This window comes from Rhea americana, unplaced genomic scaffold (assembly GCF_003343005.1).
Source record: "Rhea americana isolate MKP2758 unplaced genomic scaffold, rheAme1 scaffold_92, whole genome shotgun sequence".
NCBI classification, from domain to species: domain Eukaryota; kingdom Metazoa; phylum Chordata; class Aves; order Rheiformes; family Rheidae; genus Rhea; species Rhea americana.
Window position 1 is genome coordinate 416,671 of NW_028187111.1, and position 26,850 is coordinate 443,520.

General features: G+C 38.0%; 2 protein-coding genes across 5 annotated transcripts; both read left to right on the forward strand.

Annotated features, from left to right (window-relative positions):
* The first annotated feature begins 5,174 nt into the window (after positions 1-5,174).
* On the forward strand, positions 5,175-7,308 carry TMEM139 (transmembrane protein 139). The gene is made up of 2 exons (XM_085324614.1): positions 5,175-5,462; positions 6,855-7,308. The coding sequence occupies exons 1-2, from the start codon at positions 5,215-5,217 to the stop codon at positions 7,261-7,263; spliced, it is 657 nt and encodes a 218-aa protein (XP_085180740.1). The 5' UTR covers positions 5,175-5,214; the 3' UTR covers positions 7,264-7,308.
* Positions 7,309-9,614: 2,306 nt separating this feature from the next.
* On the forward strand, positions 9,615-25,347 carry CASP2 (caspase 2). 4 transcript variants are annotated; one of them, XM_085324514.1, is made up of 11 exons: positions 9,615-9,802; positions 10,047-10,197; positions 13,229-13,396; positions 14,201-14,276; positions 15,720-15,808; positions 17,290-17,466; positions 17,636-17,764; positions 18,496-18,586; positions 22,155-22,304; positions 22,399-22,508; positions 23,117-25,347. In XM_085324514.1, the coding sequence occupies exons 2-11, from the start codon at positions 10,048-10,050 to the stop codon at positions 23,249-23,251; spliced, it is 1,275 nt and encodes a 424-aa protein (XP_085180640.1). In that variant the 5' UTR covers positions 9,615-9,802; position 10,047; the 3' UTR covers positions 23,252-25,347. The 4 variants fall into 4 exon arrangements, with proteins under 4 accessions (XP_085180640.1, XP_085180641.1, XP_085180639.1 ...); XM_085324515.1 differs by having other exon boundaries at positions 9,615-9,704; XM_085324513.1 differs by lacking the exon at positions 9,615-9,802 and having other exon boundaries at positions 9,811-10,197.
* The last annotated feature ends 1,503 nt before the right edge of the window (positions 25,348-26,850 follow it).

Below are 26,850 nucleotides of genomic sequence, written 5' to 3' on the forward strand. Positions count from 1 at the left end.
AGAAGAAATAAAGACTTTGCCAGCTACCAAGAAACATAAGAACATTCAACTCTGGCAGCTCAAGAATAACTGAAGTTCTCAAAATTACACACCTTCTTTGAACATATTAGCACAGGCATAATTCTTTGGGGTTTTGCCTCTTCATTCTCAGGGAATTAGACTGACCACAAAAATATCAGCATGTAAGTCACATAGACACAACATAATCATGCTCCTTATCCTGAGCTGTCTCAGCAGAAAAAGTAAAGTCATATTTCACCAAGGGGATTCAGCAGAACCTCAGAAATGAAAGCAGAGGTAGACAGAGATAGAAAAAGGTGATTCAGTAGCACTTTGTTCCCAGTATTTGCTAAGCCTCTCAGAAATTGCTTCGGGACAAGGCTATAGGGAAGAATATGCTTAGTGATTACAGAGATTAATGGTGCCATGGAATCTACGTCACAAGCCCTTGGGAATAAAGCAAGCTTCTCTGCATACCAAGTTGATAAGAGAGTTTAATGTATGTAGTTAGTTAGCAGTCTGGGCAGGAGGTAGGACAGATAGTGAGATGAAACAGGGGAAAGGTGAAATGCTTCTCAGAGACTAAACAAAAAACGAAGATCAACAATAAGATATAGGAGGAAAGAATGAGGGACAAAGAAAATCTGTGGTTTTGACTACAGAAATCTGCTGTGTTAACCATACTATGCTTTAACAATAGAGAACAAAGGTTTCTAGAAAATCTACTGCACATGAAAGGAGACAGTTTTTAGAAGATAGTACAAATTCTCTTTGACTTCTACCCCTTGTTTCATGAACATTACATATAATACCTGTCAGGCCTTTCCCAGTTGACCCATCCAGACCCCTCTGTGTTCTCAACATCTTCGTATTTCCACACACTGTAAGCAATGACAATCTGAACTAGACTGTGGACACAATCTAAATTTTTTGTTTGTTAGTCTGCCATTTTGGAGTCATTCAGAAATGCAAAGAGGCTCCAGATAGAAGCACTATGTGCTAGAAATCGTATTATTGTAGTTAGTTTGTAGAAGTTCATAGCACTTTGCATCTTCAGATCCAGAAGGCACTTAGTATCACCTACATAAACATGTTCAACCAGTGCATTCACCGCTGCATTACAAAGTATCATTCTTGTAAATGCATAAAAATTTACATAGATTCAGCCCAGTCATCCATGTAATTCCATGGGTAAAATATCCAGCAGTTAGTGATTACACTGAAACACAGGAAACGCAAGTGACAATATATGCAAGCAACAGAGAGAACTATTATTTCTAACCATTTTCACGCTCAGTGATATGTCCAGAAACATTTCCAAAATGTGCAAAGTGCATCAAAAATACTACACATATTTTGAGCACAATCTATTTCTTTTATCTACCCTCAAATCTAATAGTCTTTGCAATCACAGTTTTCCACCAACTAATGAAGCTAGTTCCACCCTTCTAACTTTCTCTTAAATTAGGAAGAAAGTCTAGCCTCAATCAGCTTTTTATGTGCCTAGTCCCCATTGCAGAATCTACAGACAAGACTGAAGTGCCTAGGTTCCCTGAACATTGCCTGAGGAAGGAAAAGTACTGCAAAATCAGATTTGACAACAGTCAGTGTACCACAGCTGGGAGTTGCCTAAAGTCATGAAGCTGAGCCAACAATCCCTAATGTAATTAAAAGAACACGCTGAGGATGAGGTGGGTCTTGAATTCTACCTTTCTGTCACAGGTTAGTGTTTACTCAGCTAAAAAGGAACAACTTATTTCTACTAGAATGGTTTGCGCTAAACTGATCAAACAGCCCTCACTGCAGCCCTAAAGGATATTACTGCTCTCTCCCCCTTCCCCTCCACCACATTAGCTATGCATTCACATTGCTTCCTTTGAATGGGATCTAGTAGTTAGATGATCCTTTAGCATCAGAATCAGCCCACTAAACTGGCAAAAGATTATCTCTGGAAAAAATGTAGACTTTCCCACCAACTTAGTTTGTTGAACTGGCTCAGCAAGGGATCAGTGGAGCACCAGAATCACTGCAAGGGAAAGGACAGGATTTGACAGCTTGGAGCAGAGGGAAGAAGGAGTAAAGACTGTTAGACTCCACAGCAGTAATCTATTAGACTGATTCAGCTGCCTTGTCAAATCACACTTTAAATCACTACTTTAAAAAGTGGAACTATTTTCTTTTAAAATAGTTCTTTTGATAGTGAAGCTCTTTTATTACAATAGCTCAGTACACAGAACACTTAACAATGTTCTGAAGTGTATTTTAATTCCCCTTTCAACCCAATAGAATGTAAAAATTCATCTTGTATCTCTAAAGAATAGTCCTAATAACTACCAGCTTATCAGCTACCCCTGGTTGGAAGGAAGTTGCTCTTAATATTGTGGCATCCAGACTCCACAAATCAATCATACTTTCTGTGCAGAAAAACCATGAAAACATTTTGTCACATCTTCCCTAGCAGTCAAAATGTTTTCAAAGCTACACAGCCCCACACTAGAAAGAGCTGTAAGAAACAGATCATTTTTCCCATTTATGGTCTCGCAAAAGGACATGCTACATACCAGACACCTTACTTTTTTCCTCTTTACACTGATGTTAAGTCCGAAATTTTCAAAAGAATTCTTGAATAGGTAACAGTCAGGTTGCAGTGTGAGACTGAGAGGTGCAAGTCCTTTATATGTCAGCAGTCAAAAAGGCAATCATAGGCAAAAAACATTAGGAATATGAAAATATCGAAAATCTAGGTTTGGAGACCATGTAGTCCAACGGTCTACTGAAAGTAGGACCTTAGATTAGGTTATCCAGGGCCTTGTCGAGTCGAGTCTTGAACATTTCCAGCAACAGTGATTCCATCACTTCTCTAGGCGAGTAATTACAATATTTAACTGTTTTCATATTGCAGATTTTATTTCCTATACACAGAGAGTTTGCCTTCATTGCTTCTCAAGGATACTGCGGACTCCTGCTCAGCCTGCGGTTCACCAGGACCACCAGATCATTTTCAGTAGAGCTGCAGAACAGTCAGTGAGACCCCAATCTGCACAGCTACTTAGAATTATTTTGTCCATGCATGACTATAGACTTTACATTTACCTTTGTTAAACCTTCATACAATTCTTGTTGGTCCAATCTTTCAGCCTGAAATTTATTAATAATCTGTTAACAATCTTCATGCTACAGATAAACATGAGCTGCAGCCAGCTCTTAGAGTTAATTAACACTCATTGTTTGAGAACTTCCGGTCATACCAAAGGTTCAGATGAGCTATAGACTTCAAGAATATTTCAGTATCTGTCCTGTTGCTTATCTGTATTTCTCATTCTCAGATATATCTGAGAGCAAAAAGAATTTTAATCCAGCCCTCTGCAAAATAGTAACCTATTGCCTCCTTTTCTCCTTGTTTGTAATATCAAAAAGGGCATAAAGCAACATCTGACATGCATCAGCCAATCAGAACAGAAAAAAGTATACATTTATATTTTACAGAGCTCATAAATAGACTTATATTGTGGCCATGTGATGTGGGCTGGGCCTGCAGTCCTTCCTGCTTTGTGAGGCAGAGATCAAGATTCTTCTGCGGTGCACGGACAATTTTCAGGACAGTTGCTCTCATTAAAGGAAAGCAGACCAAGCAGATCTTAAACAGGTAAGCACTCCCTGACTGTTCACTCTGCCCTTTTTCTCTAATCAGTTTCTTGCTTTCATGGGATGGACATGCAAATTGAAAAGCTGAAGAAAGAGAAGGTATGTGAAACTGTTTTGCATTCTGRATCTGGAAAAATGAGGTTCTAGTTTCCCATGCAAAACTAGTGCAACAGGATCTTCCTGTGGTATTGTACCTTCCCATATTCAGTAGTTTCCAGCTTTTACTTTTAAAAGAAATCTTTCTTGTCTCCCTATAGGAAAAGTCAAAAGAAGGAAGGGAGAGGGTTTTTTTATTGGCACCTCGTCCTAAGGTCAGGAGAGGAAGAAGTAGGGACAAAAGGGCTTTCACACTTCCCTGTGATGAAGAGAGAAGTCAAAACATGATTGTTCCTACCTACCAAAATCTCTCTCTGGTGAGTCTATGCTGAAAACTGACAGTAAAAAAAAAGGATAGCAAAAAGGTAATGTACTCAGAAAGAACGTATCTTTCTGTATATAGCATGTAAATATATATGTTTATTTTTGCTGTACAACAAGAGAATGCATTTAGTGTGCAATAGAGCAGAATGTAATATGGAATTATATAAACTATTTTTGTTTGGAGATGTATATTCACAAAAAAAAATCTGTTGTGTTACGCTCTTTTCCCTCAAAGGGATCTTCATCAACAATGGTATTTATACATATGTTAGTATAATACATGCAAGATGACTTCTTAATTCTGCTAATTCTTGAACACTATAGATCACTGGTATTCATTCCATATCCAATGTACACAGTGATGACTGTTGTCTCTTTGACAGAGATGGGATTTTGAATGAGGGGCAGGAGGAGTCTGTCAGCTAACAAGGGCTGAGATGTTCAAGAACAGAATGATGGGAAGCAGCACATCAACAGAAAAAAAATACTGAACATACAGCCAGATAGTTATACATACATTTTTTCAAAAACAGACACAGTCCAGCTACATCTGGAACATAATGTTATTGTTGTATTGCTACAACAATTGTTGGCCCTCCAAATCACCTGGGCAGAGTGACCCATTAATAGTGCTACCTTTCTTCCACGATCTGAGCCACTAAGTGAATGTTCTTTATGGAATGAAAAAATGTTGTAGAATGAACCTTCTAAATTTATTCTGCTTTACCTTTTATGGTAACATTAAACCTGCACCCCAGACTTCTCTCAGTTCTGTTTAGTGACTGTACTTTTTCAGATAAGCCTGACAATAAATGCTTGTGATCTATTTATGCCTTTATGTCTTACAATTGCAAGTCCAAGAATTCCCATTATTTAATACGCATTCCTATAGCAAATTCTAAGGACAATACATATTTACACTGGCATGTATTTACACCCAGATTTTCCAGGCTTATTATGTATCTATATATCTGTGTGTTCTCATGATGATATGTACTTAAGTATATATGTTCTTATTTTTATGACCAAAATAGGAACATCTTTGTATCTTCATGTTTTGTGCTGAAAAATTATTCTGTCTTCCACAGATGTCTGTCCCCTTAGCCACCCATCTGTCCTCCATTGCCTGCTACCACCATCCATACTACCATGTGGTTAGAGTCACACTGGAAGAATATCCGCCAAACCTTGCTGCTTCTTTTCACTGCTGCTCTTCTCACTGGAGTCACCATGCTAGCCATTTCATCTAATATCAATCCAGTAGGCTATTTCTTCCTAGGTGTAGGAGGAGTGTGTCTGATCGGCTATTTGTTCAGTGTGTTTATTGAGTGCTACCTGAAGCATCAGCGYGTACATGATACAAATGAAAGATCTCCTAATGGACAGAGCCAAGCAGGGTAAGAAGCAACCCCTGTTATTCTTTACTTCAGCTTACTCTTCTTACATAAGACTACCTTACATATTGTTTTGCTGCCCTTTCCCCAAAGAACCAGACACAAATTCCATTTCAGAGTACAGAAGTTCATTTTAGGGTATTTTTTTTCTTCATTATCCTGGTAGCGCTTGGATAGTGTTTATGTCACTGTGTCACAGCGCTTGGATAGTGTTTATGTCACTGTGTCACAGCGCAAGTGTTTATGTCACTGATCTCCTATATTTTGTCCAATATCAACTGTCTTCCCCTTGGGAACAGACTATTTCCAAGATTAAACAGATCCAGCCCCACTTTATCTTCCCTTGAGTAACTGAGTCTTGCCCAACAATGAGTCAGACAAGGAAAAAGGAAAAATTGCTGAGGTAATAGTCAGTTTTAGCTAGTTTACTTTTATAAGCCTTATTTCCAAAGCAACCGTTCCTTGGCAAATCTTTACAAAGGAACCTGTAAGTGAGTGCGTTTCCATTCTTAAAAACCCACCTTGACACTGACAGGTCCTGATTTTGAGAGGTTCTGAACACGCCTGAATTCTTTTGGCTTTATCTATGTTTTTCAGGTACTCAATACTATGCAGTTCAACCTCAATTTGCCTACTGTAGTTAAAGAGCTTAACTTTATTTGCATCTTTGCTTGCCCATCTGTATAATCAAGGATAATCATTATCCACATCCATAAACTGCTCAACATTCTCAAATAGAAGTTTTTGTATGAGGGCAAAAATGTTACTACGTGTTTACTGTTAGAAATAATAGATAAAAATAAGTTTCATAGTGCATTAGATAAGAAAACTCATATCTATCTACTAGACCCAAAAAGGGAAATATGTCTCTAAAGTAACATTTTTCTCTGCAGACATTCTTTTTAACACAGAATGGAAAGTCCTTATTTAAATTAAATGAAAATACATACTTTTCTCCACTTATATTCTTAAAAATGGATAAATATTGGTCTAATGTATTAAAATAGAGAAAAGGAAAATCTTGTTTTCCTTCTGAGAAATAACACTTAGTAATTCTTGGGAATAAGTTTTAACTAGAGGCAGATTTTAAATGAGGGGATATTAAGCCAAGCCTAGGGCACTGGATTGAACAGTCTGGGTTATCACTTATTCTGCTAAGGGTAGGAACATAAATTCAAATAAGCCATTCTCCAGAACAGGAAGCAGGACTTAAGTTGGCTGGACCACTGAGCTGATCCAACAACAGAATATCATATATCAGACCACATGAGATAACAAGTCTTATCTATAGTTTGTAGCACAGCCCCTGTTTTACATTATCCAGACTCCCTACCTATGCATAAAATAAACAATAAAATAACCAGTTTAACCAGCATTCCTCTCTTTTGTGCATAGGGTGAATGCTGCCTATGAAGCACCTACCTATGAGGAGGTGATGACTACATCAGCTCCAGCAATATGGACAATTGCATCCAACCCAGGCACAGTACCCTCACCACTGAATGAGCCTCCACCTTACAATGTTGCTATTGAATCACCTGCCCAAGAAGAGACTGTGGTAGAGACTCTCAGGGTCTCAGCGCTATCAAACACATGGTGTACTTCTGAGACAGACAGAGGCTCCAGGATGTATTTTCAGCTGGTGCAGCCCCCGAGGTTGCAGCGGTTTGTTTCAGACATCCATGAAGTGAAAGGTATTGAAGACAGGTTTGAGCCACTGGAGCCACTCACTCCACCACCTGCTTATGAAAGTGCCATCAGTGATGAGATCTTTGAAAATGCTTTCCAGCCTTCAATATTATGATTAATTCCACCTTCTATGAACGCAGGATGAAACTCTCACCACAATGCAGGCAGCACCTCAAGGGTACTCACGCCCAACAGAGTAGAAGTTTGTCTTGCCATTCTTCAAATCAGAGCTGAACTACAAACATAGCTTCTGATTTCACTAGAATCTTCACGCATGCTCAAAACAATACCACAGTGCTTTGTCCTGGCAGAAGATATGGAAAATCACTAGGAAAAAAAAAAGGTGTGTGATATACAGCAGCAATTCTGAGCCTGAGGACACACCTGTTTGGAGGAGGAGAGTGAATCATGGGAAGAGATAAGGTTGCCAAAGGACTGCTGAAGAACTGTGGGATGTAGCCAGGACAAGCTGGCTTGGAAAGGACAGGAACAGAAACATCAACAAGTAGAAATAATAGCAGTTTCTCTCATGTAAGAGAAGTCAACAATGGGACACACACCCTCTGCCTAGACCACCAGTCTTCCCAATTTTACAGGTGGAAGTATGTCTCTATTGTACTACAGGCCATCACAGATCATTCTAGATACTTTATTGTCATCACAGCTGATGTGTTTGCATAAAAATGTCAATGTTGCTCAAGTTCCCAGTAACAAATTTGTGTGTAGATGGTTTTGTTTGAAAAGACTCAGTACCTGTACCAAGGCCAAGTGAAGACTACAGCAGAGAGCACCTGGGAATAACAATCAAGAAGCACATGTGATTTGTCATGATGGCTTTGGTCTGAAGCCAGGTCCTAACTCTTACTGACTAGTGATGTTACACTGTTTTTTTAAATAGCTGAGTCAAACTGAAGTGTTAGAGTTGAAGTGTTCTGTAGTATGCAAAGAGACACTCAAATTTGGTGAATGTCCAAATAAAAACATGAAATACGGAAGTTCAAATTTCCTTATATAAGAGAGCAGCAATCATTGCAGCTTTGAAATACTGTGAAAAAAAGATGAGGCAAGAGAGAACAGCAACAAGCTTGTGGTTAAGTGCAGCCATTCAGTAGCATATACTGAGCATCCAAATATCCAAAACAGCATAAATTCTTATTGAAGTTATCCATGAAAAGTTTCTGAATGGCTTTGATTCAGCAAGCTGACATAACAATTGACTGACATTTTGTCTTATATGACCCCATTGTTTTTAATTCATATCAGGAACAATAAAGCCATGCATTAGGAGCAAATACATTATTTCCAATTGCTTTAGTCTTTATAGTTCAAATTACTTTGTATGTTTATTTATAATAAACAGGATCATTAATGGCAGATATTAAAAATATCTGATGGTATCACCACTTTTTCCTTCTGTCAGAAGCACAAAATCACAACTAACAGCTGCTTGTGTTCTGCTTATTTGATAACCTTGGTTTAGAAAAAGAAGAGGAATTCTATTTCTAAATCTACAGCTGAATCACTTTAGTATCATTAATGACAAAGCAGCTATGTTATCTCTGTCATTAAAGTATTATGAGAGTAAAAAACTGCTGAGAGATGTGATTTTTTTAAGGCTAATTACTTCCTGTATGCTTCAGAATAAACCCTCTCACTCCACTATCAGCAAAACCAAAAGAATAGATCACAACTAAYAGTTAAGGGTAGCAATGTACCACAAGGGAAGAGATTTATGGTCTAGGTTGGGCTTTCCAGGATCAGTCTGGCTGCAACAAATTCTGAGAACGCAGGAAGAAAAACAGGCAACTAGCAGAGATAACTAGCCAAAAGAAAGGGAAAAGATATCTCCAGTTATGATCAACAGAATTTTTTCTTCAGCATTTGAGAAGGTTATTTAAGCATTTCAACTTGTGTTAAATTTTAGCATGCACCAAGATAAAACAGTCTGTCTGACATCTTACATGGCAAGAGCTAAAAATCTGTTTCCATTAAAAGAATGCTTGTTTTTCCCTTYCTCTTCAACTGTACTCTACATACCCCTTTCCTCCTCTTATTTACTCAGTAACACTGAAGCCCTTTTTTTTGATTTCACCTGATTTCTGCCTAACAAAATTTGTTCAACAACTCCAAAAAATACAGAAATCAGAGAAGCGGTATGTTTGCAAAGCAGCATACCTGTTAATTCTATATGCACGCAGAACCCCTTCTACTAATCTTCTGATGTGCAGAAATGCAACGGTGCGGAGCGGCAAGACGACGCCCGCCCGAGGGGCGCGGACAGGGCAAGCGGAGGCACCCGCCAACCTCGCCTCCAACGGCCGCCGCCGCCACCCCGCGGACGCAGTAGCGCCAAAACCTCCCTCTCCCCCCGCCCAACGCCTCGCGCACGCGCACACGGACGACCAAGGCGGTGGCGGCTGCCGTGTTTCGTTCCGCGCTTGCGCAGGACGGGGCTCCGACGCAGGCGCGCGGCGCGACCACGTGACTCCAGGAAGCGGGTCCTGCGGTTTGAATCCCCGGGGCCGCCGAGAAGGAGCGCGCGCGCGCGCGCGGGAGGTGAGTGGCGGGAGGAACGGCCGCGCGCGCAGCCGTTTGTGCCCGCCGGTACCTGGCGGCGCGGCGCCGAGGTGACTTGCCACGGCCTGCGGCGAGAGGTGGGCGCAGGGCTTGTGCGGCCTCGGCAGCTGGCGAGGGGAGGTGCGCCGTTCCCTGCGGCAGCGGCGGCGATCCCCGTGGTGCGGCCGGCCGAGGCCTCTTCCGCCCATTGTCGGGCGCCTCCGGTCCTTCGGCGATGGCGGTTGCCCGCGGAGACAGGCTTTTCGCTCCTGAGCAGAAAGTTGGGCCGGATGGGGTGGCTTTTGCGGTGCAGTTTCGTTTTGGTCTTCTCTCCTTTACCAGGATGCTGGGAGCGTGCGGCATGCAGAGATGTCACCAGGAAGCGTTAAAGAAGAACCGGGTGATGCTGGCCAAGCAGCTAGTTTTAAAAGAATTAATGGAGCATATGATAGAGAAGGACATCATCACCACCGAGATGATGGAAATGATACAGGTATGCAGATCGTGCTCGACTACGCTGCTGGTTCTATTCCCAGTTAAGCTCAGGGTCATTTGTGGAAGTGGCAACATGGTAAAACTCACGTAGGTAAAACCTGCATGTTTTAATCTCATTACATTTGGAGAATGTCCACAGCAGCAAGGAGTGTGTTTGCAACACATAGGAGGATTGTATGCCTCTCTTGGCAGTATGATTATAGTCTGAGATCTACTAAATCGCTGAACTGCGTGGGGGCCTGTAGTTGTGACAGGCTGCACTTGATAAGTCTGGTAGTATGTTTTAGTCCTTAGTTGTCATTTTACACTCCTATTTTTTTTCATATGTAAAAGAGGAATAATACCTATTTCTAAAAGAATCTGAGGAAAAGGAAACAAATATATTATAGCCAGCTTGTTGTGGCACTTAAGCTACTTTTACATGAGGAATGTATATTTCGTGTGTGTTTTGTAAGTTGCCTGAAGAATTTTTGAAGAAAGTGAGGAAATAATTTCCTGATGAATTTTGACTTGGTATGTGTCAAGAGATAGCACAAAATTTCTCATGTGACATGTTGAGGATACCTGCCAAGGCAGTTTTCCCTGGAATAGTTCCAAACTTCTTTCCAAAATAGTGAAAGAAGATAAAGATACAGCAAGATAGTGAAGAGCAGAGAATGAATCAAGAACTGATGACTTAATGGGTGATCTGAAGAAAGGTTCTGTTATTGGCCTGAGGTCAGTCACTGAAAGAGAAACCCTCTTGAAGCAGAGACAGTGCCAGAGGAAATAATGTTTTGGGGAAAATGCTGCTGTAGTTAATAAGGTTTAAACTGAGAAAGAGAGGAAGAGGACTGAGCATCTTGCCCTCCAGGTATACTTGGATAAAAGACGATGCACCAGCACTTTAGATAGTGCAAAAGAGGAAGGTGTTATGATGGAGAAGTCAGATAAGTGGAACATCTTTATGGGCAAATTGCATATAATACTATGTATACTCATAAGAAGTAGCTTAAATATATTTGAATAGCAGCAGCAGTCTGAGCAAGAAAATAGAATAACTCAGACTACTRATACAGAATATAAAGCTGGAAGTAACAGATAACAAACTTGTGGGGGGGAGAGGTGGAAAAGAGAACAATGACAGTTGGAACAGTAGTAATGCAAAATGTATATTGCACTAGAATGACAGAAATGAAGGTAGACGTGGCAGGATAGTACTGATGATAAGTGCAATAGATGAATAAACAAGAAATAACATGAATAAAAAATGCTTGCTTGAGTCAAAAAAAAAAGTTGTATTATCTTCTTTCATTCTTCAAGTGTAGTTCTGTGAATTTCTTATAATCTCCTGCACACTGAATCAAATGAGATCAAAGATCTTAGGAATACTGTTAAGAGGAACCATTCCGAAAAATGTATTGTGACACTAATGGTGGACCTCGGTGGAAATAGGAAGAGACAAATGCCACTGTTTGATAACAGAGTGTAGATTTTCCTGGATGTTGTAACTGACTGGTTCTCTGTATCCTTCACCCAAACAAATAGTCATGGAATTAAGATGATCTGCATGAGTTTTTGTGACATAAATAATCTTACCTTAAAAATCTATCAGTTGGACAGGTCATGTATTTTTTCCATTTGTATCAAATGGAAGAATAAATAAATTAGTTCTGTAAAAGTCTACCTTCTTTAAATGAAGTACCCTAAGAAAAGTGAAAGAAACTGAGGAGCTCAGGAAGCTGAAAAAAAGCCTGGAATATCTTGAAATATGAGCTGCTAAACCAGTCCTGAATCTGTATTAAAAGTAAGAGAAAGGTGGGAGAGGAGGAAACTATTGGAAGAGTAACTAAAGAGCAGATGATTGAACTGGATGAAGAGTTCATAAGGCATGTGAAGAGTAAGAGCTTATATATGTAGGCTGGAGAAGAATTAATAAATAGAAGCAGCTTTGATGCCCAAAGAAGAAATGGAGAGAGAGTAAGCATGAGCATTAGACCAACATGATTTATAATGTCCTTCTAAACAATATGATGGAACAAAAGCCAAACTATTAAGATCAAGCTTGATAAATTTTGTAAAAGGGACTGTGTGATGTAAAATCTTCTGTAGCAGTGGTTTACATATCAAACTTGAGGCTTTCTATGAGCCTATGTTCTTGTCATTGCTAGTGTTTTAAGTACTGTTATCATTGATTCTGTGTAACTTATCAACCATTTCTTATCCTCACTAAAAGAGAGATCTTGGATTTAAGCCACATTATTAATGACTGCAGTTGTCAGCATTATTGCTTTGGTTAACTGAAAAGTGTAGGATGAATTCCATGGGAGTGAAAAAACATACTTTTTGGTACACAGTATTTTAGTACAGTGTTTCATTATATGTTGGATTTCACAGAAATGACTACTATTTCATAAATTGCACAATTTTACAGAGAGAGAGAGAGAGAGAGATGGATATCTATATAGATGTACCTATCTATATATAAATACAGATCTATATATATAGATATAGGTCTGTTTTACATATATATATATATATATATATATATATATATAGGAAGTGGATATTTTATATATATATAAATGTGTGTGTGTGTATATCAGTGTTGATTGTTACTGTTTATTGAAGAGTACTATAAATTGCTTTATTCCTCTAACATCCTATACATGTGTAGTATCTTTTTGGAATTAACTGCATAAAACAAATATTTTACTTCACTTTATACTTTATGTGGGATTTTTTGTGAGTGCAGGAGACCATAAACAAGCTGGGCAGTAGCAGAAAATGTGGTTTGGGACTAGTTTAGGATAGTTTAGAGATGAGAGGATGTTACACTGCGTGTGGTCATGTATGAATTGCTGTCTTACTTTGTTGTCATATACTCTTCTCCCTTGAGCTAACATGAACAGTGGAGTGGAATGAACTAGGAAAGACTATTAAAAGGTATCTGGCACAGCTAAGTGCAGTGATGGAACATTTACTTGAAGAAAAAAGATTTGTGCTGGGAGTGTCTGTGAATGTAGATTCTGTTTCTTCTCTGGATCTAGGCCAAGTCTGGGAACTTCAGCCAAAATGTGGAATTCCTCAATTTGCTGCCCAAGAGAGGCCCTAATGCCTTCTCAGCCTTCTGTGAAGCTCTAAGAGAAACCAAACAGCAGCATCTGGAGGAAATGATCTTGAAGACAGAATTTGACCTGCGCAATGGGGACTCAAGGGTACAACAACTTTAAAAATAAAAGGATGGGCTGCATTTGGGTTTGGGTACGAGCACAAAGGGATGGGTTTTGAATGTTAGAAGAACTGAGTGTGTACAAAGGACAGAGTGGGTTTTATTAGCAAATTGGAACTTCCAATAGCCTAAGGATAAAAAAGAGGGGAGAAGGAATTGGGGAGGAAGAAAGTTTTCCCATATTCTTACTGATATCGCCAAGAACCTGAAAGTCAGAAAGAAAATGGTTTCTAAAATCTTTCAATTTATGTGTTGAAAGATTATTTGAGTAGAAAGTAACTAGTCTGGATAAAAGGAATAATTTTTTAAAAATTCAGCATTCTCAGTGCATTGACAAAGATGGGAACTTGTAGTAAGCATGTTTCATACTAAGGAAGATTAGATTTTTTTGAGCAGAGAAGTTCCCTTATGAAAAATGTAGGCTTTCTCAAACTACTTTTTCTCCTTTTTTTAAATTGCATGTTTCTATGCAAACAGGATGAAATTTTGATAGCAACCCAAAAGAAAAGAACCATTAGATAGATCAAGTTTTGGCAAAAGCTTCTGTGATAAAGTACTGCTACTGTGGGTAGCAGTAAAGATAAGCAAAAAAAGGAAGGAATTTTGCATTGAAAAAAAAATAGTACAGCTGTCTTGTCATAATCCATTTCATTCTATGTGTACTTTTGAAGTCATTTATATATGTGTGTAAATGTCTGTCTGTCTGTTCTATGATACTTACACCTTTGTGCCATGGAAAAAATAGAAGACTTTTACTAATGATTTTGTGGATTTATTGGATCTATTGCAGCTGGAACACTGTTATGGATCATATCTTACATTCCCTGTCTATGAATCATGTAATTCAAAGAGACCACGCTGGACTGGTGAGTCATACATGACAATATGAATGTTTGACTGGCTTTTCGTTTGTTTGTCTACTATGTTCTTAAAACTCTGTCATATCTCAATTATAGAAGCAAACTTGCCACCGCTTTTTGCTCATCCTCGTAATCGAAACTTGTCAATGAATTCAGTATACTATGAACTATTCAGTATACTATATACTATGAAGGCAGAATTAGGCAAGAAAATGATAGTATAAGAGCAGAATGGGAGAGAGAACCTATCAGTTTGTAGTCAGTATCATTTATGTATCCTTATAGGAAACTTCATTGTATAAGCAGGACATGTAAAATTCCACGGTAAAATTTCATACTTTCAAAGTCTTTCTTCTTTCTTTAAGATTTGTAAGAAACAGTGGCTAACCTAGGTAGAACTAGAAGTGTAGAACGATTAATACTGTTTTCTAGCAGTGTGTTGTAATTTAGTTATGCTTCCTTTTTAGTGTATAAGTTTAAGAAGGCATTATGTTTGTTACAGGGGCCCAAAACAGATTTCTGCAACTTTGAGTGCAACAAATAAGCAGGTTTTTTTTTTTTTTTTTTTTTTTTTTTTTTTTTTTTTTGAGCAGCCATTTGTGACTTAGGTCAAGGAACTAGTTGTTGGAACATGTCACCTTGGTAGTCGTTATGTTGTCTCTGGTAATACTTGGAGTACTTATGTTCCCTAATCACTTCTTTAACTGGATGGTAGTTACAGGCAGCTCTTTCTGGTATTAAAGAACAAAAGACTAGGTTTTAAAGGGTTTTTTTCTTTTTTTATGTGCAAAGAATCTTTTTTTTAAGAGCAGATGTTCCTCCAACAGAAAGAGCTATGTTTCCAAAGGCTGCAAAAGGKTTTCAGTGGAGATCAGGAATGTTATTAGCTCAGTTCTTCAGGACAGAAGAATGAATGTTTGCAAGTGCAAATTAATTGGTTCTCATTACCTCATCTGCTTCTATTCAAAGACAGATGAACTAAAAACATCTAGTATGATCACATATATGGGTATTCAGCATAAAACAAGAAGTGAAGTTGTATCCAGTGAGAATGGAAGCTCTTTCTATAAAAGAAAAAACACTATTTTGTCTGAATATTTCTAGTAATAGTCAACCTCACTATGAGGGGGATGGGATAGAGTAGAAAACAGAAAAGTGCTGAACTGTAATTTTAGGTGTGAATACTGTTTGCATAATCTGTGCAACTAAACGACAAACAAGACAGCAAATTAAAAATAAAAAAAAAATAAGTATACCATTTCAGTAGTCTTGCTTTTTCTGTTAAGTTTTATTGTGTGCMTGTAGTCCCTGATCAAGCAAAATTTTTAGAGATGTGAATAGTAAAAGCATGTGCTTAAGATTTTGTAGCTTAGGACTTTAATGTAGAGGCTTTGCAGTTAGATTTTTTTTTATTGTTTTTATTAATATGCATGTTACATGTGGAACCAGTGGAACGTTCCTGGGATAATGGAGATGGTCCCCCAATTCCTCCAGTGAAGCACTGCACTCCAGAATTCTATCGAGATCACCAGCACTTGGTAGGTAGTAGATAGACTAAATCTCCTCAAGGTGTAGGGTGTTTGGATATATCAACTGAAACAACACTACTTATTACTTGTGTGGAAGCATATGCTTCACTGGGATGAGGATTAGTGTTGTGCCATCTGTGTAACCGAGGTGTTACCAGTCATGTTCCAGTTGATGTAGTTCTCATTTCTAAGTGTCAAGAAATTTTCAAAAGCACTGTAACTATACAAATCTGGGCCTCTGTTTTTTATTTATGAAGAACTCTGAAATGTCTGTTTGTAAGCTGCCTATATTATTGCCTCATGTTTAGCTATCTGTAGCCTTACCTACTTTCTCACTTTCTTCTGTATGCTGACATACTCTGCAAATGACTGTAAAATATTAAGACTGTGTTTCAGCTTGCTATCACAGTCTTGGCTGTTTTAACTGCCAGCTGGTTTAGGAAGAATCTCTCCTTAGATGCAAGAACCAGATCAGAATTCTATGCTGTACCTGGTAGAACAACCTGATTCCTCTTCTGTAGTTGTAGGTATTGTGTAGATAGTGTAATTTATGTTTATTCTGTTTGTAAGGCATAGATTATGGCAAAGTGGGCATAAGGAAGATGAATCATTTTGTGTAGCAGGGCAGATTCTTCTAGTAGAGATACACAATGTGTTAACACTTAATGCTTCTATCACAGATCATAYGTGCAGCAAAACAGACTTTTTTAACTGTCTTTTGGGGAGACCTAACTTGGGGGCACCAATGTGGGCCCAACTTGGCTATTTTTACATCTTCTGTGATTACACCCTGTTTGGTATCCTCTTTCAGTATTAAATTTCATTTGCAATTGAAGGCAATGTTAATAACCAATTTAATATCAGTTTACTCTTGTTAGAGTGGAAGGGACAAGGAGGAAACTGAGTTAAGACACCCTCCTTAAGTTAGTTTTTTCTCTATTAATATTTTTTGCCAACTTCATAACTCTCAGAATCCGTGATTGATGGTCTCTTGCTGTTGCAATTGCACTCATATTATTTTACATTTTTACCTGCTCTGAACAGCARTCAAGAAATGTTATCTAAAATTTACGTAATGTCTTAAAGTTGTTGATGAGTATGACCAAAATATGTGAGGTCATGTTGAGAGTGTGTTTGGAGGAAGAAATGTTAGCAAGATCTAACAATCTGAAATGTAAAATCTATGTTTCTTCTAAGAGGGGAAATAAGGCAAGCTATTACAACAGCTTAATAATGCAACTTTACAGGGACATCAGCTGCAGAGAGTTGCAGAAGGAGTTGCCTTAGAAAGCTTTGCAAAATAAACATTTGATATATTAAAAAAAATACAAAATTTGATCTCTGCTGCTTTTTTGCCTTCTTAAATTAGAAATCTTACTCATTTTCAGTTAACAAGCAGGTATGCAGGGATTGCTATTCTACTCTGAAACTGTATTATTTCTTTGTGCAGGCTAAATTTACCTATATTAAACCTTCTTTGTTCTTTTCAGGCATATAAACTGATATCAGAGCCACGAGGCTTAGCACTTATTCTTAGCAATATGCATTTCAGTGGCGAGAAGGACTTGGAGTACCGCTCAGGGGGAGATGTGGACTGTACTGCACTGGAGATGCTTTTTAAGCATCTTGGGTACCAAGTCACTGTCTTCCATGATCAAACTGCACAGGCAAGTGGGAGATTGCTTACTTCACAACAGATGTCTCTTGTGCTGTAAATTTGGTGCATTTGTTGGGTTTGTTCTGTAACAGGCAGGACATTTTTATTTGTCCTTGTACATTCACCCATTTTCCCTGTATAATCTGGGAAGCATTAAACTTTTTTTTTCTCTCTTCCAGGAGATGCAGGATGCATTGCAGAGATTCTCTAAGCTACCAGATCATCAGGATGTGGATTCCTGCATTATAGCCTTACTTTCCCATGGTGTGGAGGGTGGGGTTTATGGCATTGATGGGAAACTACTACAGGTATATTCCTGTGACTTGTGCTCTAGGTTCCTCTAAGACATAGAGAGGAAAAAATAGGAAGGGAAGTGGTGAGAAGATTGAGGATCTACTTTTTTAAAAAGGSGGAAAAAAGGGTATTTGGGAAGGAAAGTGTGGGAGTGTGGTGAGAGGTCTATGAGATAAGGAGTGGTGCAGAAGTAGGGCAGATAGGAGGCAATTAGTTCTCTCTTCCCATACAAATACTAGTGTGCATCAAATGAAACTAATAGGAGTAAGGCTGAAAATGAACAAAAGGAGATGTTTGTCAAATAGTGAATAGTTGACCTGAGAAACTTCTTACAAAAAGATATTAAGAATACAAAATACTTATATGGGTTCAAGAGGGRACTGGACATCTTTGTAGGTGATACTGAAAATTATGAAATACGTAGAAACTTCATTCAACTCAAAGTTCCTGAGCTAAAAATGTTTAGAGGCTGGGAAGGACAGTGTTAGAGTGATCTGTTGGATGTAATTGCCATGCTTTTATACTCTTTCCTGGGTATTTGTTTATGGCTACTGTCATACACAGGATACTGAGCTGAGCTGACCTGTGGTCTGACCAGAGTGAGCTTAGAGAGGAATTAAATAAGTGAAATAAAGGGGAAAATATCAAGAGTAGTGAAGTAATAACCAAAATACAATGAAGTGAGCCATTTAGGTTGCAGTTCAAAGAAGACTGCAGTGAAGAATACTTAACTTTCTTCTCTTAGTTGCAGGAGGCCTTCCGGCTCTTTGATAATGCAAACTGTCCAAATCTCCAGAATAAGCCCAAAATGTTCTTTATTCAGGCCTGCCGGGGAGGTGAGTGTCCAGATACTAGAAGCTGTGTACTTGGCATGCCATTGAGGTTCATTTGTACACATACACACCCTCACATTCAACTTGCTGTCGACTCTCCTCTTTCAGGAGAAAAGCTTCTCTCAGGTGTAAGTGGAACCCATATTCACCTCCCTCTGCCTTGCTGCTGCCACTGCATCTGTTGCTCTGTAAGTGTCTTTCACTCTGCTTGAGGTGTGTGCCTTGACTTGCAGACCCCAGAGCACTTTAGTAATGGAAGGCCCTATCATATTCCAGATCATATACTGAAGCTTTTGCTATGCCTGCAATAGAGGTAGTGAGACACAATGTGTTCTAATTACAGCACAGCATGGAGTGGTACATTAGAACTGAAATCTTGTCTGAGGTCCTGTCTTTCTCTTGTTCCTAGATATGTTGCATCTCCTGTGGCGGTGTTTCTTGAGTTGGCTGCAAGTCTTTTTCCCATCCCCTGCGCCCTTTTCTGCTCTCTCAGCCTTCAGCTGACCTTTCCTTATGCCCTTTTTCACATACTATTGCAATGACAGAATTCTTTCCCTAATTCTCATAGACTTGTGACTTTTCCACTCTTTGTGTTTCTATTGTTTTTTTATCATTTCTACTAATTATTATGCTCCTTTTGTAGCTAAATATGGTGTGTAACTAGTTTTCAGATCTGCTAATGACTAAATTTTTCCCTGAAATGTTTGCACTTTTTGAGCATTGCTGTGAAACTGCAGATACTCCAAAGAGAAGTTGTGTCGTGGAAAACTTTTTTTTTTCCTTTGAGATAGGGAAGCCTGGAGTATCCTTTCCAGTGTATATGCTTTTCCCCCTTCTCTTCCCTTGTTCCTTGCAATTTCCTCCCTTCTTTTTCGTTTTTAGCTGAGCTTTATGTTTTGTCCTTTACCCAAGTGCACATTTCATTCAACTGTTATCTACAGGTTTAAATTCTCATGCGGAAGAATTCTAATCTCTGCAATAAAAATATTTTAGGTATCAATAAAAATACTTGATCTTACAGCATTTGGAGATATTTTAATAGGTGTGTTTGCAGTATGAATTTAATGTGATTGTTTTCCTGATATTATTTAACCATCAGATATTCTTGAAGAGAAGTGAATGTACACTCTCCTATCAGTGTGGAAATAAGTGTAATAAGTCAGTATTGGCGGCTTACCTAATTGTTTATTTGACTATAATGCTACCACAGTTGTTTTGTCCACATAATCAAAATAGACTTCACCTTCCTTTTCCCAAAATTTCAGTTAGGAAAGAGTAAGAAGCTTTCTATACAAAATGCCGTGGACTGGGATATTGCAATAAGTAAATGACTGAGACTTGAGCAACTGAAAGGGAAAGATCTTTTAACTTAAAAAATAAACTGTTTTTTATTAACCTGTCTTGTAAACTTTCACTAATAGTTGGAAGGTAAAGCGACTTGTGAACTAATTGAGCTGCCAACAAAAATGTGTAGTTTCTCTAGTTTGCATTCAAAGCTTAGACTAACCAATACTGCTTTCTTAAAAAAATCATATTTAAAAGTCTATGGAAGTACCCTGAGAGATTTTAGATTAGTTATGAATATCTCAATCCCGTTCACATTAGCTAGAACCATTTGAAACAAAATGGAAATGCATAGGTTATTCTTTCTTCCTAAATATATGTAAAATACTTGTCTCTCTTTTATTAATAACATATTCAAAAATTTAGATAAAGAAGAGCTGGTACAGCCTACTTAATTTCCAAAAAGCCTTTTTCCAGAGTCTGCTAAAGAATTAAAGTTGTCCACTTACTGCAATAGGTTAAAAATTAGTGGCAACAGAAGGCAATGGAAAAAGAATAGTCAGATTTCACTTAATTTCAGAGGCTTTAAAGCTGGTTAGCTGCTGGGTTTAATATAGTAGTTAATTCAAAAAAGTGAAGAACTGTGGCAAATGATGGCAGATGTGCAATTGGCAGATATTTAAATCAAATAGGGCAAGAAGGGTCTGTGTGAAGAACTTCAGGGAAATACAGACAGGCTGGATCAGTTTGGATGCCAGTTATTGGTGATGTAAATTAGAGGCTAAGCATGCAGAAGATTAATTTGATAGCATTAATTGTTTACACTTTTCAGTTAATGTTGGCAAGTGGACTGAGATATTGTTTGAAGACAAATCCATAATGGCTTCTACTTTGAAGCTTTGATCAAAAACACTTTACACTTTATGGGATGATGACTGTATGGGTAATATAGTTTCTTTATAAAATTACCTGTGTTGTCTTATCTGAAATAATGTACATTATGAACAGTACTCTAAATGTTTAAGAAGATATAGAACTAAAAAGACTTGGAGAGATGTGAGAAAAATCATGAAAAAAAAACGTGTGGTGAAAACTCCTTAAAGAGAGGATGAAATTATTCATTAAATGCTGAGCTGTAGCACCTTAATTGTAGGCTAAATCTAGCCTGTAAGATAATCACATTGCTCTCACTCCTCCTTTATTTTGGTGGAAAAGAAGAATGACTTTGCTGCCCTATGAACTAACCATCTCCTGTGCAGAATTATGAACTTCCACCAGCATCTCTGCTTATATGTGGAAAGAGCAGTTAGAAACATATTTCTTAGGCACAACCTAGCAATTAAAACCTAGAGCCATCCTAACCAGAAGGCCTCCGAAGTGGACACTTAATACTTTTTAAACCTAAAATCTGGTTCATGCTGTTAGGAAGAAAGGAGAATAAAAGATTTTCATCTTATAACACAAGAGGAGAAGGACAAAATCATATAGAAAGTCTGTAAAAGGTGTTCCTAATGTAATTCATTTTTATTGCAACATACTTGGACTGTTACTGCAACCAAGCACTTGAGAATATCCAGTACTATCATATAAATCTAACGAGTGCTGGAAAGAACGTTAAATGTTCCCGAGGTTTTAAACTAATGTCCACATGTGCTAGGGATCTCTAGTGTTTGCAGTCAAATGATTTTGCATTTTCGTGTTGCAGAATTTATGCTTCTCATTGAAGCAAGTGATATTATAGTCAAGATTTTGAACTAGATGAGTTATATGGTCCTTATTTTTTGATTTTTTCTTGTATGTATACCTTAGAGACTAAACGTATAGTTCTCATTTGAGTTCAGTAATAAGTTGGTAGTTAGCATTGCAAACTAGACTAGACGTTTTTGCAATTTCTATGATATCAGTAGTGGGAAAGAGAAACTTTTAGGGCTAGGCATCATCCTTCCATGCTTCATGAAGAACAACCAAAAACTTTTGCTTTGTTGATTACCCCTCAGTCTTCATAGGAAGGGAGGGAACGAAAATCCAGTAAGCGTGTAGACTAACAGTCACCAGGCTGAACAGTTTTAGCACTTGTTACTATCCCCACTAGTTTGTGCAGAAGAACTTGCAGATAGGTTTTTAAAACAGTTGAAAAAGCTGTTCGTGAAAAAGCTGACTGCTTTACAACAGTTGTGGGATTGCTGGCCAGGACTCAAAACTAATGATGCAATACAAGAAAATTACGTCCTAGAATTTAGAATAATTTCTCCTTTTCCTTTTTTTCCCCTCCCGCTCATTGTTCTAGATGAGACAGACCGGGGAGTGGATCAAAGAGATGGGAAAGAACGGTCAGATTCCCCAGGCTGTGAGGAAAGTGATGCAAACAAGGAAGAAAACCTCAAGCTGCGTCTGCCTACACGCTCTGATATGATCTGTGGATATGCTTGTCTGAAAGGTACTAGGGAGGGGCCCTAGTTCTTGGGGCCTACGGAGGTTGTGTTTGTCTGTCTTTTCACAGGAACCCTATCATATACACTGTTTATTCTCAGGCACTGCTGCCATGCGAAACACCAAGCGTGGATCCTGGTATATCGAGGCTCTCACCTCTGTATTTGCAGAGGACTCCCAAGACACTCATGTAGCTGACATGTTGGTGAAGGTGAGCTAGAGTATCTTTTCTGTCTCACATTTACCAGGTTTCTGAAGAGCCTTCCATTGCTTCAACTTGATAGGATTAATCTACTCTTAAAGCAAGTGTTCTTGTCCTATTCTTTGCAAAGTAATTACTTTCTACTCCATTAATATACAGAGAATTTCCTGTCATGGTTATTGTTAGCAATTAGGTAGAATTAAGGGTATGGTTCCACAGCAGTTTTATCAAAGTAAAAAAATAGTGTGTTTCTTTGACTCCTCTTGTACTTGTGTGACTGCCTGGTCAATTTATGAGGAGAATTAATCTGACTTTAAAGGAATCACTATTCTTGTATAGCGATAATTTTATTTTTCAGTTGAGTTTGTTCCCTGAACTGAGTCACTATATAGCCACACAAGCACTTAGACTAATGTAAGGGAAAGGATGGGATTATGGGGGGAAGTCTGCTCTGGAAATGCACCCTAGCACTGTATCCTTCCTGTAGTTTAGAAAGGCAGTGTACAGAGGACTATTTGATAAGTCAAATAAAATAACTTATGAGTAAGAAAAGTAATAACACTTTCCTTAATTCTCTTTTATTAATCCTTCCAGTAATTTTTTTCTCTCACATTTAGGTGAATAGACAGATCAAACAGAGAGAAGGTTATGCCCCAGGAACAGAATTCCATCGCTGTAAGGAAATGTCAGAATACTGTAGCACACTCTGTCGAGACCTTTACCTGTTTCCTGGCTATCTGGCACAAAATTAATCCTGCCAATTCTATTGGAAGAGTTATACTGCCAAAGCTGAACTCTGAGTATGGATATGTTTCTCTTATGGGCTTTGATGTCAGATACCCAAGCAAGGAATACTTGTTTATGTTTGGCCAGGCCAGTTATTGAAGTCTTTTTCTAAAATAATATGGCAACTGTTGGTAATTGRTTCAATTCAGGGTTTATAGTTCTGATGTCCTGACCTATTCCAAAAGTATAGGTGTTGATGAACATATCAGAACTGGAACTGGGAAGAAGTGGCAACATTCTTCGGAAGGAGATGTAAGAGCATTTGTAAGCAATATGAATGCAAAAAAGGAAACTGATTATTCATACAGATTTTTGGAAAAGTCTTTCTGAAATGAAAATTATTCATGATCTGTTATTTATGCTTTTATGTCAACATTTTAAAGGAATTTTTGCCTGGTTCTTCATGCAGCACAATCGGATCCTGTGCACATTAGAAAGGGACTCCCTTGTGAAAGAGAATTCTTCTCCTTTCTGAAGCATTATTGTTTCAGTACTTGACACCTCACAATTCATCACTTAATGTCTAATTTTGCACATACTCCTTCTATAACCAAGTTATTGTGATTCTCCACAAGACATCCCAGGCTAGCAGGAAAATAAATGAAGATACAGGACTCCCAGTGTGCAGGAGTGGGTCTCCATAAACTGCCCCAGAAGTAGTTTTGAATCTAGAAATTCTAGATTAGCTCGCCTTAGTCCCAAATGTGAGCAATTGTGTAGAGTATCACTTTGATAAATTAGTTTGCCTTTGTAGCTAAATGTCACAGTAAATACAACATTCAGATGCTTCATCAACTTCTCAGCAGTCTATAAATTGCACTATATGACTGAAACCCCACAAGACAGAAGAATCTCATCTTTTGTTTGTTTAATCAACAAAATTTTTCAGGGCAGCTCTTTACATTCTAAGCATATTGCTTGGATTATTCATCAATACAGTTTGTTTCCCTTTCATTTAAAAAGGGAAGAGTTTCACATTATAATTACTCTTATTCTGTGAATTTTCTTCTTTCAGCCATGATCATTTAAAGCTGTTTGTTTAGCTAATATTGTTTGCAAAGTGTCACTATAACTGGTCAATCAGAARTGCAGTAGCATATTCCATCACTTCTTTTGAAATTTTCTTATGCGTTCTCTTCATATTGTAATTTGCCCCATTTCCTGTTTCAATTGCTGCCATGTAACGTGATAAGGGAGATGGGCACTGTTCTGTGTAGCCTAAATCCTAATGTACTGGATTACATACTGACTATGATCTGTATACTTGAGTCTCTGTCTCTATTCTGTCACAGTAGGTTGACAGTTCCTGCCTTGTTCTTTTTATGTCAGTGTGGCTTTTTTGAATATATGTTTCAAGATAGAATTATGAATAGGAATCACAATGGGATGCAGGTTATCTTGCACACATGTGATAAGCAGATCTAGGATCATACTTGCCAATAGATGCCTTACTCTAATGTTAAGATACAAATTTAGGGGTGTTGTTTCTCCCTGGAATATAAACATTTTCTGTCTGAGTGCTTCTCCTTTGAAATGGTGCGATACTGTACAGATATGTGTATTGATAAAGTACTCCACTCTGATGGATTACCTTTCTGTAGGATTGCATCAAGTTGCATTATCACTGCCACTTTTTAATATATTTTTGTATACCTATATTTTACTGCCTTGAGGTGTCAAAATAAAGAACTTTGATTAATCTATACAGTATCTTCCATTTGGACAACTATATCTCTGCACAGAGATGGAACTTCTGTATAAGGACAATTTTGCATAATTTCTTGAGATAGCGTCTTTCAGAGTTCATGGTTATTTGTTTATTTTGTTACATAGTACTTTGTGGCATGCCTATTTTCACAGAACACATACATCCTTGCAACAGTGCTCAGTGAGGAAGGAATGTGTGTTGATGGGTACACAATACCTGGGGTCCTGTAAAATCTTGAATTTATTCATTTTTCATATTCAAATTTTCATATTTATTAGTGTATCTTTCCAGGAAAATGTGATTAAATCCCAATTGATTATACTGAGTAAGTAGACATTAAAAGTGTGTTAATTATTCTCTGCTTTCATATACTTGTTTCTGTAAAAAGAGTATCTTTATTCCAGATATTAGTCTCTTTCTCTTGAGTGAGTGTCAAGAAGCAAATAGGCAAARTACATGTACCCTAGTGTTGTAGGAGGGAAACAAAAAAAGAAAAGAAATTTTGAACACTACCAGGCAGCAGATAATTGGGTTTGTGTGTATGTGTAGGTGAATGTCTGAAACTGAACTTTTGAACTCTCAAGCAGAAGCTTGCTACTTACTAGCTATAACCAGTTTGGGCTGGTTGTAAATTTTTATAATACCTGATACACCTAAGTAAAAGTTAATAGATTAAAAAAGAAACATGAGACAGAGCCATGAATCAGGAGACTGACCATATGTTGTGCTTCTCCACATGAACTGTTTAGATTGGGAAAACAGGGGGCTTGGTGTTCAGGAAGAAGAGCTGATGCTGAAAACAAAGATTCCTGAAAAAAAAAATAAGGGGTCATGGAAAGAGGAAGGGGGCCCAGAAAGAAGGTGAAGATTCCAGATGGTGGAAAGATCGTGGAAGTGGGGGAAGATCCAGGAGGTCAGAGAGCTGCACAGAGATGAATTTGAGGGGATACCCAGGGACCTTGGCTAGTAATGCCTGAGACAGCTAACTGCAGCACAGAACCAACACTGCTTTCTGTGGCACTTCCGTTGATCAGAAGTAATCTCCCTGCTGGGAAGGGAGGTCAAGACCTAGGGAGCGTAGCACTGAGGGGAAGCCAAAGGTAAAAGCTCTGATCTTGTTAATTCTTAAACTCCAGTATCCAGATCCAGTGTGTGTTGTCACTTACTCTGTGGCACCTAGAAGATGCTTTATTCTGAGCTCTGTGTTTATGGAAAGAGATATATTTGTATTTCAGTAATACCAAATGGTCATACAAAAAATATAGTAACTGTAGAATAATGGAATCACATCTACCTGTGCAGAAAGTGTTTGTAGTAGTATAGAAGATAAAGTAAACAAGATGTTTTCATTTTTAGAGAAATAAGCTTTAAACTACCAGCATAGTTTAATGAACCATTTAAACAGGTGGGGTAGCAAGAAAGTATTGACCAGGTTAAATTTTGGCTTAAAAATCAAAAAGTTCTGTTTTGTTTTGTGGAAAGGGGAGTGAAATTAGTGAATGGAACTGGTTTTAAACAAGATATTTTAGAAATCCAAGTTGAATGAAAATCACTGTGCTAGTGGAATGATTCAGTAAATAAAACTGTAGTAATTTCAAATTGGTTTTGTTTCCCCATTTGTCTGTATAAAAAGTGATAGATACTTAAAGGATTTCACTTTGTAAAAATAGGCATTGATCTTAAAAAAAAAAAAAAAAAAAAAAAAAAAAAAGATGTACAGAATGGCATTGAAAGAAAGCAGGCTTGCAAAAACATCAAAAGATTTGTTTGACAGTCTATAATACATCTTATAAAATAAAATTTATGCCTAGCTGAGATTCCTGCTGTACACTGTTGACATGTTGCAGGCAGCAGTGT